General features: G+C 38.7%; 1 protein-coding gene across 6 annotated transcripts in view; it reads left to right on the top strand.

The window, feature by feature from the left end:
* SEMA3D (semaphorin 3D) overlaps positions 1-16,843 on the top strand; it is a 151,718-nt gene that overhangs the window by 93,761 nt on the left and 41,114 nt on the right. For all 6 annotated transcript variants that reach the window (XM_080393406.1, XM_080393410.1, XM_080393411.1 and 3 more), the window contains 3 exons: positions 12,664-12,778; positions 13,256-13,325; positions 14,663-14,807. In XM_080393406.1, coding sequence (XP_080249532.1) covers positions 12,664-12,778; positions 13,256-13,325; positions 14,663-14,807 — 330 coding nt within the window. The remainder of the gene's footprint in view (positions 1-12,663; positions 12,779-13,255; positions 13,326-14,662; positions 14,808-16,843) is intronic.

Below are 16,843 nucleotides of genomic sequence, written 5' to 3'. Positions count from 1 at the left end.
TGAGCTGTACTCTTTTTGAAGAAGCATCTCTGTCAAGGGCAGAAGCCTCTTCAAATGGTAATGAGAAAATAAACCAATACCGGCACATGAAGACAGCAGTCAGTGTACAGTTTGCTGTTTAACTCTGGTTTGGCTGTGGTCTTCTTCCCACTACAGCAGAAGAGTCCATTGACACCCGTGTCAGGCATACTCTCTATCCACTCTTTTGTTCCGTGATACCGTAGGAACAGAAGCAGTCAGTACAAGTGCTCCTGTCCTGTCGTCAGGTCCTCAGCGAATCCACGTACCCAGGAATCAGTGGTAAAAGTCAGGAAAATGGGATTTTAAAGTTGTCTTCATATTAGGAAATATAAGCTTTGAGCATTGTGTGTCTCATGATGAAGTAGCTATCAGCAACACCATCACAACAATCACACAAGTACGTTTCTGTGATAATGGATTCAGCAGCTTTCATTTACTTGCATTTTCTGAGCAATGTGATTCTGATGGTTGTGGAATTATTTTCTTAAGAAGCTTGAAAATTATTAAACAACCAAAAGAGCTTGTGATTGGCAGTAAGAAGTGCCTAGAGGAAGAGCACCCATTCAGCTAATGGACATGCACTGAAAAACAGTGGGCACATGTATGAGTATATAAATCTACAACTGCCCTGCTGTACAGCAAGCTTATAACTCCAGTTGAGATCTCAGTGACCACAACCATTTCACACTTCTGTCCTTGACCTAACATGTTAAGAATACAAAAAAACTCATTCATAAATCAGGTTTTTAGCCAGACGAAAGAATGGGTAATCTTTAGTTGGGTATTACACAGCAGTGTGATTAATGGCAGAGTGGAAATGCAAACATATATGATTTGCTGCTAGACATGGCATTTGCTGATTATGAGAAAGCACTTAATGCATTAGGAGAAATTGGTAGACAACATTTTCAAGCCCAGGCACATAAGAGATTATAGTAAACTAAGATATATTAACTACAGATCTCAAGCATCCTTTACCTAGAGGAAAAAGGAGATAAGATATCATAATAAAAGCAAATATATTGCAAGGAAATTCTGATGACCATGTGTAACTGTACCTCAAATGAGACTGAATTACTGAATTTGTAGAGTAATCATGTTAACAGGAAAAAAATGTCTTGAATTTTATTTTTAATAGTCAAAACAAAACAATGGAAACTGATAAGTAAGGTGATGATTATTGTTAGTTTTACACTATTGTCTTTATTTACTGACCACTTCCCAATGGATGCAGAATTCTCTTGAACATTCAGGCTCCTGATTTTTTGTAGATTTGTCTTAATTACCTGCAAATAAAAAAAAATTGTAATGCAAATTATTATAAAGAAAATAGAATTATTATGTGTTCTTAATATAAATAAAATATGCAAACAGGCTCCTGTTTATGGACTAAGATCCTCTGGATCTGTGCTCTGACATGAAACATCTGCTATACTTAATTCTCACTGATATGAGATCAGTGTCTTTGGTTGGAATGGTTGATAACATAACAATTTCTACTTGCACTGTCTCATTAAGGTGACCTGTACTGCGGGAAGTTAAGCCTTTGCCTTCTTTCCCTAGCAAGCAGAGAGTGACAGCAGATGGGAGGAAACCAGCAACTTTTGAAATGATTTGCTTGGTGTAAACCCAGTTTTGTTCTGCTGGAACTCAGTTGCTCTCTACCTCACTATGCCTTAGGGCTGCTGTACATTAATGCCAGAGACACATGCTGAAGTTAGAATAGGCTTTGTTTATAATAAGGAGGTTAGTCAATGCAGCCTGTTCTTTGGCTAATTTTCAATGGCTCAACAATATGGTCTCTCACTGATCCTTCCCCTTAGGGAAAATCTTCTGTGGAAAGCATTCCTTTTTCCCAGCTACTTTCAGACCCAGAAGATTACAATGCTCTTGCTGGCAGCTCTTCGCCCAGAGTCAAACAGCTGTCACTTGTCCTGTTCATAAGACCGTACTTACCGTCTCACAGCCTGTGCTGCCATAACGCAGCCCCTGCCGCACTAAAGAGCACTGATTCAGATGTACGTCATCTGCGTTCTGTATGTCACTGGGGGATATCAGTATGAATTGGGAGGAAGTGCTTTCAACAGTCACTTTCAGAACTAGTTGTATAATTTATCATGGCAAAAGGCATTTCCTATTTTTGGTTTGAGGGAGGCAGAAGAAGTACCATTGGCCTGTCTGTAATACCTGATACCACTTATGGTATGTTCCTACTTACGTAAAGTATAATTTGTTGGGTTATTCTCTTTCTTTTCAATTAAGGTCATAAGTAAAAAGAAAAAAATACTACTAAAGACTAGCCAGCAATGTTTATTCATTTTCTAGAACACATACATATACACATATGTATATTAAATGATCATACAAACTATAATTTCTTAAGAGCATGAACCCATGTATTTCTATATCTAGAAACACAGGCATAAGCTGTTACATTGTCTTCAAGCCCGCACTGCTGAACCAGTTTACATCAGCTACAGACATGACAGTCGTTACACAGAGCCAGAGTTTGGAAAAAAATTAAAAAATTTGCAGCATCCATCCACTATGCCGTCTGCAGTCAACTAACAAGCCAGCCACATTTTTGTATACATATCCGCCACTAAATGATGACATAATTGTAAATCTGTTTAAGGACAACATCACATATGCACAAATATAGCCCCAGGAAAGACCTAGTTTTCTCTCCTATTTTCCCCACTCACATAAAGTGAGAAATGAAAATCCTAACCTACAGGAGTCCACAGAAAGGTTTGGGAGAGGGAGGAAGGTTGTTGGGATTTTTGTTTGTTTGTTTTCTATATAGAAACACATTTTTTCATAGCTACAACCTCATTCTGTTGGAATGGAGTGGAAATTAGCCAAAAGCAGTAGTTTCTCTGCTGCAGTACGAAAATCCTGTTTGTTATTACAATGGTTTGCATTCGCTGTGTTACAAGCTTCTCTTTAACAGTTTCAGTGATGTATTGCAAAAGTTACGGCATGCAGTCTTAGAGACTGATTTCCAAGACCTCAGCTGGCAAGAAATCAGACTTTGGCCCCTGATGCTTTCCCCAATTTCCCAGAGTGTTCAATATCCAGAAGTGGCCTTTGTTCTAGTGGGAACAAGTGAGCTCTTTGTATTTTTTTTTTTTTTTTTACTGGTATGCCATTCCACCCTCACATATACCACGCTGTACCTGGGGACAAGAGTATAGCAATTAGGCACAGCCCTCCTGGTTAAACTGTACTTTCTAAACAGACTGGAATGTAATCATTTTAAGAGCTCCTGAGTCAAGAGCCTAGGACACACCCTGCATTCCACCTTTGGGTAATGTGATTTATTTTCAGAGCCATGAACATGAGCAGAGTTCAAGGCTATGACCTTGCCTCCTGTCTGGTGCTTGAAGGCAATTTGTATTCCCGGAATGGCGGGAGGGAGCTATTCCTCTGTAACTCCAAGCCCAGGCTCTCTGCTGGGCTCTGCCATGGGGGCTGCTTGTGTGTAAAATTTAGAAGGTGTTTTTCTTCTCCTGGAAATAGTCTAGCCATGCCTTTACTGGGACTAGGAATAACTGGGTCATTAACATTCTTTGTATTTCTATATTGTGTAATGCATCACTGTGTAGATAATTGATCTATCTCCAAAACCATTTGAGTTGTCCGCACAGCATAATCCTTTACCGTTCAGCCCTATTAGCTTGGGTCCCGGAAGCAAAATAGCCATGTTAACATGTTCTCAGGAAGGCTAATTAGTCTGGGCTTAGAGCCATGCTCGTGCAACTCTCCTGCTTCCAGTTCTGGAGGCAAGTCATTCCAGATGAGATTTAAGTTACCGTGTATTATATGCTTACATGCTTTCTTTGTCACCGTAATATTGCCTAGCCATAATACTAGCCATGGATCACATTTTTTGTTGGCTTTTTTTTCTTTTTCTTTTTTTTTTTTTAAATTTCTTAATGATAGTGATTAAAACCACTTTGAATATGTCTAGAAAAAACTTGACCCTTAATTGCCCATTGAGCATCTTCACAGCAATGGGTCTTTCAGCAGCCAGCTTCTCTTGGACTTCCAAATTTGGATATTATATGCAATTTGAAAGTTTTCAAAATATGTAGAAAAGCAGATTCTCATCAAGATGATTTAATTTTAAGGGTCGATGTGTTGGAGACAGGCTAGTTCCATATAGTATAAGCTTCTAACTGTGATGAATTAAGAGATATAACATCAGGCTTTGTCAGGTCTTTTGGTCCAGCTTTCCTTATTGGCAAGGATACAGGTGTAAGCATAGGAAGTTTTGTATATTTTTGTCCCTCATGGGTGTGTTTCAGCTATGTAATTGGTGGGGGTTTTGAGGGGAAAAATCATGATTTGCAGATGAAGCAAAAATATGTAAGTTATGCTTATATATAAAGAGGTGTGACTGAATTTTACTGAGCCTCAGGGAAAATGAAAAAGAAATTGCAGTGTCAAGATAGAGCTTTAAAAACTGGATTATGGAAATGCAGCTGCACAACCTCTGAAGCAAACTCTGGAAATCATCCTGGTTTCCAGATACTCATTGCAGAAGACACTGTCAGTAACCCACTGGTTTGGAAGTGGCAAGCCTTCAGAGTTAGTTGGAGCTGAGTTCCTGTGCCTAATCCAAAGTCCTGACTTCAGAGTGCTTTGAATCAGATGTTCAAATATCTATAAGAGTAGCAAATAATGACTTTATGATATTGAAAATTTTCTGATGTGGTAAAATTACCTTCCTGCATTTTGTTTCTACCAGTACATTTAATATGCAAATGTGCCACGGTTTACAGTTCAGGCTTTGCTGCTGTTGGTTGAGTACATAGTTGTAAACGTAGACATTTCAGGATGTGAATTTCTAAAGGATTCCTTCAGATGTTGACCTACCTTTGTGTTTTGGTCTCATGCTTTCCAGCTCTCAACCTGTGGTTGTCAATACTGTGGGCACGCTGCCCCACACTAGTGACTTCAGGCACTTTTATGTACCCAAGCGAGGAAAGCAATTATCAGGGATTCACTTCAGTCAGTAAAGGCAAATGACTGTTTTTTAGAGGAAGATTCCTTCCGTCTTCAACTCAAATCACTCTTTGAAGGACATATTTTCCACTGATTATAAAGGGAGGTTTGCCCTACTGGAGTCACTAGAACGTGAAATTCAAAGGATTCTTATTTAAGATGGGAAATGGTAAATTCAGACCTGTTTGTTCAGAAATAAACCATCCTATCCCAGTGCCACATCCCACGCTGCTTCACTTTCACAATTGTCTCAATACTTTCAAACCATATAAATGCTGACTCCTTCGTGGCATTAATTGCATGATCCACCTAGTCACTTGAATTGCCTGTAGTTTTGTGATCAAGATTGGTACATTTCGTAACATGAAGGTTTTGTTCTTTTTTTTTCTTCCTCCTGTCTTTTCGTATCCTTTTAATGTATTTATATCATATAATTTATATTAAATATATAGGAAAGTTTAGGTGAGAGACAGGTAATGGCAAGTCACACACTGGAATAAACCATGAACAAGTTATACCCAAAATTTAAGGTAGATTTCCCTGATAATTCCCTTACATATTTCAGTAGTTCAGCCATCACCCTTTGCTGACTTCAAATTTCCATTGAAGTTGAACATCCTAAGATGGATACAGTAGACTACATCTGCTTTGTGGTAGGCTTTGAACAGTTTTGGGGAATGTTCTTAACACTAGCAAACCTGTTGGAGGTAATCTGAGCAGGATTGCTGAATGGCCTTGCGGTAAAACGGTGCTTAATTTTATTATTTCATTTGTTCCAAACCATGTTCAAACTTGCTGTTGTCATAACCCTGTCTTTACCTGAGCTTGTTAGTTTCTGGCTTTTGGTGGTTTTTTTTTTTTTTGCAAGCTATGCTTACTAACAGTCCAGGATTTTTCTTTGTTGTGTTATTATATTTTCCAATTCGGATCCCATCCAAAGATAATTCAATAGAAACCTCTGGGTCTGATGTTTAAATACTTTCCGAAGTAAAAATCAACATTTTCATTAGTGAACCAAACAGTTACATGCGTTTAATATGAGTACATTGCCATTCTGAATGAAATAACAACAAATCTGCTTAAGGAGCAGGAACTCAAAGCTAAGACACTGTTTCTCTCACTCAAAGTTCAGACCAGGGCTTTTCCACAGTGGATGTGCTCTGCAGTCCTTTAGTTTTTGCTACAGTCACAATAAAGACCCTTTTTCCCATTGTCTTCATGCCTAGAAATCTGTGAATGCCCAGAGCAGCAGCTGAACCCATAGGTCTCATGTCAGCTTTCAAACGACACTGGGTCATCTTGCCACACATTCAGCTACTTGAGCTTCATTCTGGTTTCATGCCAAAAGCTTCCCTGGTTTGGTCCTGCTGGGCACTTGCTCATTTCAGCTGAGGAAGCCAAAAGCAGGCTGGACACTAGCTGCAGCACTGCTGCATGCTGAGGACTATAGATATGTGTGCCCGTCTTGCTGAATCTTGCTGGCTAGATAGGCACGGACACAGGCTGAGACAAATGTTTAGCTTTTCTGTTGATTTTGGTTTTGGCATCTATATTTGACCATGGCTATGCAATCAGCTTTAGACGTGCACAGAGCTTGATGAATGATTTGATCTACAGCCCATAATCTTAATCTGTAGGAGAGACCATGTAATGCCTTTTGCAACGAGCAGTGTGGTTTACGCTAAGGGAATGAAGCCAGCCAGTACAGAGCAGTGACAGGTGGTGAGATCAGTAAATATACCGCACCAACAATGAGGACCCTTTAGTCGTAGTGTCTGACACAATGGCACTGTCTCAGGATGGGGAAAATAAGCAGGGAGCCAGGACAAGCTGTGCATTCGGTTCTGGACTGTGACGGACGATGACTTGAGAAAGGTGTTCAGAAATGGCAAGTCCCAGGGACCAAAGAGTAGTCCAGGGTTTTGCATGTCTGTACTCCAGACCATGAGTTTTCTGTCTCAAATTGTGATGGTATTGGGGTCTCAAGAAAGATGTGAAAAATGATTGATGAAGGATTCTCTGGAAACAGGAGAAAGCTTGATGTTCAAGCCACACAAATCTAGAGGAACTTCTGATTATCCTTTTGGAGGAGGCAAAGAGCACATAGCCTGCACCCTGATGGTCTGAGAAGAGCTGTAGAGATACCAGGCTGATGCATCACTGTGGCAATCAAGGAGGGCTGAGTTTATTCCAAGCTTTCTTGTTGAGGTGATGTGCAACCGCACAGTTCCTATCAGGGGTCTGTGGGTGTTTGCACCTTTAGCTCTGCTGTCTAATTAGGTGCAAAAGCCACCCCAGTGGTAGACACCTTGCAAGGCACAGTCTGCAGGCTGAAGAATTGCACTGTTCTGCCAGGCTAGACTTGATAAGGGACATCGCTGTGGGTAAGCATGTAGTATATGATGCTGTTCCTCTCAATTCCTCATCTTGGTTCAGGCAGGTGAAGTTTTACACGCTGGCAATAACTGCAGTGCCCAGAGAGGTCGGTGCCATCTTATATGAAGAAATATTCAATCCTATAATGAGAAGTTTTCCCCATGAAAGGTTCTGTAGCCTCATAGAAACAGCAGAATTACTACACAGTCATCACTCTTGTTATCAGATGGGGACAGCAGACACAGGGGTGAACTGACTTTCCCAAGTTTACTCTGAGTAGTCATAGTAGAGCAGTCAAACATCTAAAATCATATGTGCCTCCTTTCTTTTGTTTATATTGCAAATGTATTTTTATTCTTTCTCAAGTCACACTTCATGTGTTGCTTGATGGTTTTGGCTCTGACCCACAGCTTGCCAAAATCATGGGAGGAATCTTTCATCTCACATCAATATGATTTGGACAAGAAATTTTGAACCTGAATTCCTGAAGGAGGAAATCTTACTTTCCCCTGTTAGGTCAATACCTAACAGAGTTCAGTAGAGCCAGAAAATGCAAAGTAAAATGAAACAAATAAAAAAGAACTATGAATTTGAAGGCAGAAGTACAGAGAATATTGTTGGCTGTTTCTCCATTTATAAAGTCTGCTAGAAGGGTGGGTTTTTTCCATAATGTAAGTCTTTGCTGCAGGAGATGCCATTTGTTTCTGATGGCTTTGTACCATAGCTAAGCTTCACACAAGAGAAGGGCTCCAGGGTCTTTTGCAGTTTCAGCACTTTTTCCCTCTGTTCTCTAGCATTTCCTATTATTCAGGCCAGGAATTCCCTTTGGATGGTCTTTTTGCACATCTTGCCACTGGCTGTAATTAATAACCTGCTTCTAGAAATTCCACTCATTGTCTCTTCTCTTTTTTTTTCTTTTTTTTTTTTTTTTTTTTTTTTTTTTCCTTAAGAGGCTGTTCAGGATAATTACTGTCTTTAAAGTTTTATGAATCACAGTGCTTGACATCTTTGATGTTGGTTGATTTTCAGAAAATCACACTTTTTGTCCTAATGTTCAATTTGTCACTGTTACTTACAAACAAATAAAAGATTTTAAACCCCAAAGATGCAGATGTTCTTTAGCTTTGTTGCCATCTGTTTTCCTGCCTGCTGGGTTCCAAGACAAACATTTGTGCATTTTCATGAAGCTACATTTATATATAAAATGCAATAGAACAGATAATAGAAAGTCTTTAATATAAGCTGATTTTTAAATCACTTGTTCATAAAGCAGTATTTTTTCTGATGGTTTTTGTTTCCATGATAAACTTATTTTTAACTAGAGTGATTGAAAAACTTGCTTTTTTCGTCAGTTATATGTAAATTTCAGATCAGAAAACTGAGATTTCTATGGAAGTCTCCCAAGAAAGATTATGATATGACCTTCATTTACTTCACAAATTTTACATTGTAGCATTTGAACAGCATTCTTCTTGGACTTCAGAATGCCATACACTTACCTCTGCTCATTGAAGTGGTACACCAGATATCTGAATTCTTAACTATTTCCACATTAAACATTTTCTGTGTTTAAATCTGTGTGATATTTAATGGTAATATTTCCTCAACAGGTGACAGATTGAACTGCCCACCTTCTAGCTGGCAATTACCTAAATCCCTAACTCAGGCAAACACAAGTAACCAAGATTTTACAGGCACTTCTTTCTGTTAAAAAGAAGGTATTTCAGGCGGAAGCGTTGGTATCTGTTACAGTTTGGGAGATTACGAAGCAGTAAGTGCTAACTAAACCTTTATTTACATTCAAAAAGAAATGTGCAGTCCTGAGTGCCTTCATCTATGCTGTAATGAAGTTTATAATAAACACTGTTAATCCAGTGTGCTTAGAAGTGATATTTTGGGAGATAAGATTTCAAATACTCATAGCTGCTCATCTGTTACAAGTAGATTAGCTGTATTTTTGGAATGAAAGGCTTGCTCACGCTACCTTCCCCTTCTCTCACTGCTTAGATTTATCTTGTCTTCTTGTCTCATCTCCCTGAAATATTTAGCGTTCTTTGTCTTCAGTAACAGTCTCTCCTGTCCAAAATCATTTCAGTACATCCAGCTTACCACACGCTTCCAGCAGGGTTGAGGCAAATCCTTGCTTGGTGTAAATCAGTCCACTAGTCTTGGGATTCTCCAGCTTTGTGTTGAATCCTTATTTCTGTTCACCTATGCCCTGGCTAGCCTTTGCTTTGGTGATACTCTCTTTTCCATCTGTTTTCTCTATCCCACTGACTACCCACCCTGTACATCTTATTCTGTTATGGTCTGAAGGAAAGGAGAGTAATTACATGCTTGCCAGCACCTGAAGCCTCAAGACGTGTCAAAGACTGACCTGATATGCACCAAAACATGGTGTTAGGAAGGAATAGGTGCATTTTCTTCAAAAAAATTGAGATTTCCAGAGCTTAATAAGATAACTACTACTTGAGAGTCCAGAAGTAAAGATCTGTCTCTGCTATGAACAGTTTTTGAACCTCCTTGGGCTGAGCTTAGCTAATTCTACCTGTAGATAAAATTACCACAGTCTTTGTAAATTCTTGCACTTTCTCAGTCAGTGCATGCTGGGTACGTATTAGGAAAGACACTGTGTTATTCAGAGATGACATAAAGAATAGAGGAGTAGTATATGGCTGCTAATAAATAAACAAATAAACAAACAAACAATAATAATGATAACAGCACCCCAAAAAGAACAAGCAAAAACATCCTCCTAATAAAACATACATTTTGTTTCATTCAGCCATGGCAACAGGAAGAAGCATGTTGGAGGATCCGGTGTGTATTGTATGTGCAACTGTCTAAATCAGTGAAAGGTCTTTCCAGTCTCCATTTCTGCACTGTAAATTTGTTGTGCTCTGGCTTCAGAAGGACTCTAGATGGTGGAGTGCTGGCTGGTCACTGATTCCCCTTCCTGCTTTACAAACTGTGCAGTGTTATTGGCAACTTTTGTCTATGTAAGGCACACCCAGTGAACGTCTGTTCTAATGTCTTTTAAATTCAAGTAACATGGTTAACATCATGTCCTGGCCTGAGGGTGAGGAAATATGGATACATCTTAAATCCAGTGGAATCTTATACTTAAAGCACATAGCACTTGCTAAGACTGCTTCTTTTGAGCACAGTATATGGTTCACACTTACTCTTTAGGAACTCAGTGGAACTCCTGATATATTTAAAAGAAGCATTTGTGAAAATCCCGTGTTGGATCATGACTTAAGGGTGGTAAAACACAAGTAGGTATTTTCCCACCTCTTGCAGAAGCTGAATGCCTGTGATGACAGGAGCACAAGCTAGACAAGGGTGATTTTTCCTTTCCAATCCAATCACATCTTGCTTCCTCCCCACTTTCCGATCCCAGCCAGGCACATCTCTTGTGATGCTGCACTGCATCCACCAGAAATCAAAGTGGAAGCCCTGCAACATGAGAGTTGCTTAGCAAATCTCAATTGCCAGGGGAAGGAAAAGCTTACTGCTTCTTGCCTTTTAAGATTCTTTGTTGCATCTTTGTAATTGTTTGATTTTAATTAAAGCGCAAAGTTTATCTGCTGTGCCTTTGAACGGAACACACACACGCAAAGCTTCTTTTTCCTATTGGCTTCAGGCTGCTACTTTTGACACCTTTGTAATAAATCTGTTGGCTAGATGCAAAGCTTCAGGCTTGGCAGGATCTCAGGAAACCGAGAGAATAGGTAGCAATTCTTGTAAGAGCAAGAGTTCCAAAGGCGATAGATTAACAGGAATCGTTTCCAACTGAGCTAACCTATTTAAAAGTAGCAAGTACTTGAAAAGGGAAAACAGTTAAGAATGCATTACCAGAGAAGTGTTACTCCTTCTGAAATGAATTTCAGCACTTAAAACCATCTTTCTGAATGCCTATAATATTTATGATACAACCCTGAAGGGCCAAATACAATCTATGGAAACAGCACATAATTTCCACCACCCAGTGTTTCCTACTGGCTGGTTCTATACCTTCAAAGTTGCAAAGCCAGTTAACAAAAAAGGGATCTCTCCTAAGGAGGGTATGAATATTTATGATCAAATTTGTGGTGCTTAAACTTACAGTGCAGATCCCCTAAGCTTCTGTTTATAAATGAAAAGAAATAGGCACCTTCATGGGCTAATTCAGAATCTATAGAATTCAGAACCTGGGAGACTACTGTTGGCGCTAATATTTCTCATAAGTGTTTGAATTCTTGGTTCCTGCTGGGATATCGTTGCCCTTACAGTTTTCAGTATGCAAATGATTTGGATCGAAATAGCATTGTGGAACCTAAACAGATCTGTTATTTGGGGCCAAAGGAGACAGATAAATGTTATTCATTAGCTTTTTCATGTACTCAATGGAAGGAGGTAAGCTAAGCAAACTCCTAGTTCTGGCTTCTTAAAATTGAAAACTTTCTTCTAAGATCTACTTCCCCCACACCCCTCCACTGATCCAAGTCAGTAGAAGGACACCTACCTTTCATAAGGATAATTCAAATTTCAAGTGACCTTTTAGAGATTATTTCTTTCTTCAGTCACTAAAGGAAATCTAGGCAAGTATGCTCGTATCTTGGAAGCCATAGTAAAAAAAAAATGAAAAAAAAAATAAAAAAAAAGAAATTCCTTTTGTGGAGGATAGGCTGATATTTCCATAAAAATGATTATTAAAATGATTATTAAAATAATATGACTGGTTTTCCCTGGAACACATGTATCTCTGCTCCGTACACAAAGCAAGCAGTGCAGTATTTACATTGCAAGATCTGCTTATGAGTGTAGTTTTTCTTTTTTGAGAAATCTATACATAATGTTCTCTATTATTACTGGGTTTGTAAAGAATTCTTGAAGAACAACTGATGGCAAAAAATAACATGACAGGGAACAAGAAATCACATTATAGAGACATATGTTTTCACAGCATTCCAGCTGTAGACCTGGTGGGAGAACTTTGCGAACCAATTTGTGTATAATTAGGAAATTTGAGTTGCTCAGTCCCTGAGCTGAGAAGTGACTACTGGAGCTACTTATAAAAAGGATGTCCTACTCTATTTTTGAAAAAAAACTCAAAACCAAACCACAACCTGAAAAAAAGACTTTGTTGTTGTAGTAAGATCAGACCGTGGAATCAGACTGAAGAAGCACGGCCAATACTGTGCTACCATCTACCATCATATGTTAAAGCTCTTCTTATTTAATATTTATGTCTTTTAATTTTATTTTTATTAGAATGATATGGGAGGTCAAAGGAGCCTAATAAACAAGTGGACTACTTTTCTGAAAGCCAGGCTTGTGTGTTCAATACCTGGTCCTGAAGGAGCAGACACACATTTTGATGAGCTGCGTAAGTTGATTTATCTCTAATGGACTATTTTGACCTCCATATTGCTTGATTTTTCGGTTGTTTTGTGGGTTTTTTTGGTTGGGTGGTTTTTTTGTTTTTTGGTTGTTGTTTGTAGGAGCACTGTCTTGTTCTGATTTTACTCTTCTTCCAGACAGTGCTAGTAATATCTCTGTCTTTTGTCAGAAGTCCTGATTATAACTGGAATTAGTCTAATCAGAAATATGGTGGGTTTACTTTTCACTCCAAAAGCTGGAAAGTGAAAATTTCATTCTGTATAAAGAATGGACTATATAAAAATGGAAAACTTCAGAATATCAGCACAAAATCACAGGGTAGAAATTAAATTTTAGACAAAAATAGAGCTTTTTTATATATTAACAAATATCCAAATTATAAATAGTAAATGCAGAAACATTCAGTGGATATTTAATTAAAAAAAAAGACAACAAAACCAAACAAACATTTTCTCCATTGCAGAAGATATATTTTTACTTTCTACAAGAGATGAGAGAAACCCACTTGTGTATGGAGTCTTCACTACAACAAGGTATGTATCAAGATCACGTGTGCCTCTGGAAACAAATGCTGAAGACCTTAGGCCTTTTACTAAACCCTTCTATTACTAGATCCTCATTCCTGTGAGCAGTGAGAGACTGCTTGTCTAAAACTTGCAATATTGGGGCTGTAGTCAGTAAGGAGAATTATTTCAGAAATGGAAATAATAAATTATGTCCCTAAACATTTGTGTGCCTGACTTTTGAGAATGATTATAAAAAGTAATGAATATTTAAACAGTCAAAAGCACACTAGTTTATTTCAGCCTTATGTAGTTGAATTACAAATTTGTCATGCTATTTTGAGCAACGGAGAGTTACTGTTTAAAACAAATCACTGCCACGAAGCATTAATTCTGTAACCAACAACTTGACATGAGCTGTTTCTTAGAATCAAACCACACTATGCTCTAAAGTGATAATTCAGTGTTTTCGTGGACAGGAGTTGATGGAAGAAAACCCCACCCTTATCTCAAGGGGATAGGTTAATTAATTAATGGATCTCTCAGCTGCCATACTGAGGTGCTCTATATAGAAATGTCAGAAAGGAAATAAATAATTCTTTCGTTGTCTCCTGAACCTTTGAATTGAGTGTAGATAATGACCAGTCAGATGTTGAAGAATTGCCGAGGCACACCTTAACTCGGAAGCAGCCACCATGGTGGCTCCACAGAATACATAACCACACAAAATGTTCAAGACTGAATGAAATGTTGCACAATGAATGAAATGGTGTATGAAGTAACTAAAGTAAATGCCACTCAACAACCTGGCACGATGTTCTTTGGAAAACTGTACTGTCTGGGGTTTTCTTTAGAAAAATATGTAAAAAAAAAAAAAAAAGAAAAAGAAAAAAGAAAAAAGAAAAAAAGAGAAAGACATAGAAAAAGAAATAAATGTTTATTTCTATCTCTTTTTATTGTCTGCCCAATGCAACTTGTAATTTTCAGGCACATCACCTGTAATATCACTAATATATGGACTTCCAGATGTGAAAACAATGTAAAGGAATGTCCTTCATTTGCAGAAGTTTCAAATCAAAATAACTAATGATAGCTGGAAACTGTCAGCCACTAGAAAAAAACGGCAGTCTATCAAGTGGTCCCAAAGGCTAAATCCAGGTTTCAACTAAGCAAAGCTTTAAACTGTATTGACATTAAGTATCCATAGTTATTAGACCTGTAGATGTCTGTTATTTGCCACCACTTATATTAACTCTCAGGTGTAGGATTGATCCAAACCCCAATGGACTCTGGAATTAGTTAATTCACTGGAGGAAGCATGCACTGACGAGGTGTTTACAGTATGCTCATCAATCCTTCTTTTTCAGCTCCGTCTTCAAGGGCTCTGCAGTTTGCGTGTACAGCATGGCAGATATCAGAGCGGTTTTCAATGGCCCTTATGCTCACAAAGAGAGCGTGGATCATCGGTGGGTACAATATGAAGGTCGCATCCCATATCCCAGACCTGGTACAGTAAGTGTCCTCTTAATTACATACTTCTATTTTTACTCAAGAGGAATCATACTTCACACCCCTCCCTGCATTGGTAATTTATGTTTTCCACTCGGGTTATTTCAAATTATGCTCTGAACCCTTACCTTTCTGTTGACAGCTCAGACTTCTACCCATCCTGTAGGTATATAAATATACATTTTTCCATGTCTCTGAGATAACATTGTGTCCAGACCGTCTATTTCCTGGTTGTCTCTCATGTTGTGGTCCCCTACTGTACAGCTGAATTTCTGTCTGTTGGGATCACCTCTAAGGCACCAACACTTCAGGAAAAGCCAAAGGTATTTCTTTATGGAGTGTTGAGTTATGACGAGGTGTTTTATTTGTAGGCTTGTATTTCTTTTATCTTTGTGTCTGTTAAAATCCTGTTCCTTGAGATGTGGTCATTTATTCTATTCTGTGTGTTTGTACATCTGTTGTGTTTTGAAGTAAAACAAGGAGTTGCTGGAGATTTTATGGGATGAAGGATAAGCGATAGCAAGAAAAAAGAAGTTTAATACATGGAAACACTTTGAAATTCCAATCTCTTAGACTTCTGATGTAACAATTGGGCCAAATGAAAGAGGAAAATTTCAGAACAGCTGTATAAAGAATTCTTTCCCTACTTCTGTCTTGGCGTTCAATTTGGAAGAGCATGGACCTACATTATAACTGAGGAAGAAAATGGCATTTCCAAAAAAGTCATCTACTTCTAAAAAGTCATTGCAACTTTGAACAACTCTTTGTATGTAAAATGTAAGAGCAATGATTTAACAGTAGGAGAGGTATTATCCAGGATAGCTTTATGTTGTCTTCGTCAGGTATTCAGTGAACTAGTACTAGGCAGCTGCATAAATCCAGCCAAGCACTGTGCTACTGAGGTTTGGCTGCTGCTGGTACCTTGCCTAGAAGCCACCTGGGTGTCTCTATGCCATTTCTCTAACATCAGCACTGGCGTAACCTTTGCTTCAAGCCATGTTATCTAGCTTATTTAGCTCTTCTTTTCATACATTTTCTTGCGTGTCTGTATTTTCCTCACCATCCTTCCAAAGGACCCAATTGCATGGTCCAAGCTCATGCTGTCTGCTGCATTGGGTGGTCCCCGGCTTCAGTGGGTCAGGCCCCCAGCAATGATTGCTTCCTCTCAACTGCAGGCGAGTCATGGAGGGCAGCTCTCTCTACAAAGACTAAGGCAGCTCCAAGAGAGCGATTTTGCCTGCCTAGGATCTGCACTGTTAGAGCAAACACACTCCTAATTTAGACAATTTAGGCACTGCAGGCTTACGCATCTCTCTCTCACACAGAATATATAGTGCCCCCAGAAAAGAAGTTTACATTTTTATTTATTTATTTATTAAGCATGTGCAACTCCATTACTGGTTAAGAAGTGCAGATGCATTTAGTTTTAAGTACAAAAATGGTGCCAGTGAGAACAATAGCTGGTCCCATGGCATCTAAAGAGATTAAAATAACTCTCTTGAAAACCTCAGAGTGCCCCATAAGGATGAACACTCTGCACAGATAAACGGGTCATAAGCTCATTGCATTTTTGAGTGTATTAGCCATCACATGGTTGAGCTGGGATTCGCAAGGAAGGAAACATGTCATGCTAAAGCATGTCAGTACTGATCTTTATCACTGATTTGAATACCCATGCTTGCAAGTATTTTAAAAGTTGGAAAGTTTAAAGATAAACAGATATTTTCCATAAGCTGCCCCTTAACTCTCCAACTACTTCCTCTAAGCACCTGATAACAGCTGCGAGAAAATGGTCTCATAAAAATCCTTAGGACCTCCGTACTCAGTGGATTTCTGTAGGAGTTTGTCTGACCAAGGACTGAGAAGAGAAGTGGATATTATTGAAGAAAGCTCTCAGAAGAAAGATATCTGTAATATTTGCTATGTAGATAAGGTGAATGTACTGCTACATAGTTATTTGTCTTTTGTCTGAGTGAGCTGGACTGCAACGTACTTCAGGCTCAGTCATTTAATATACCGTATCCAAATAAGTAGCTTCA

Source organism: Falco punctatus, assembly GCF_963210335.1.
Source record: "Falco punctatus genome assembly, chromosome: 6".
Classification (NCBI taxonomy): Eukaryota; Metazoa; Chordata; class Aves; order Falconiformes; family Falconidae; genus Falco; species Falco punctatus.
Note: the sequence above shows the minus strand (reverse complement) of the source record. Positions and strands in the feature narration are given on the sequence as shown.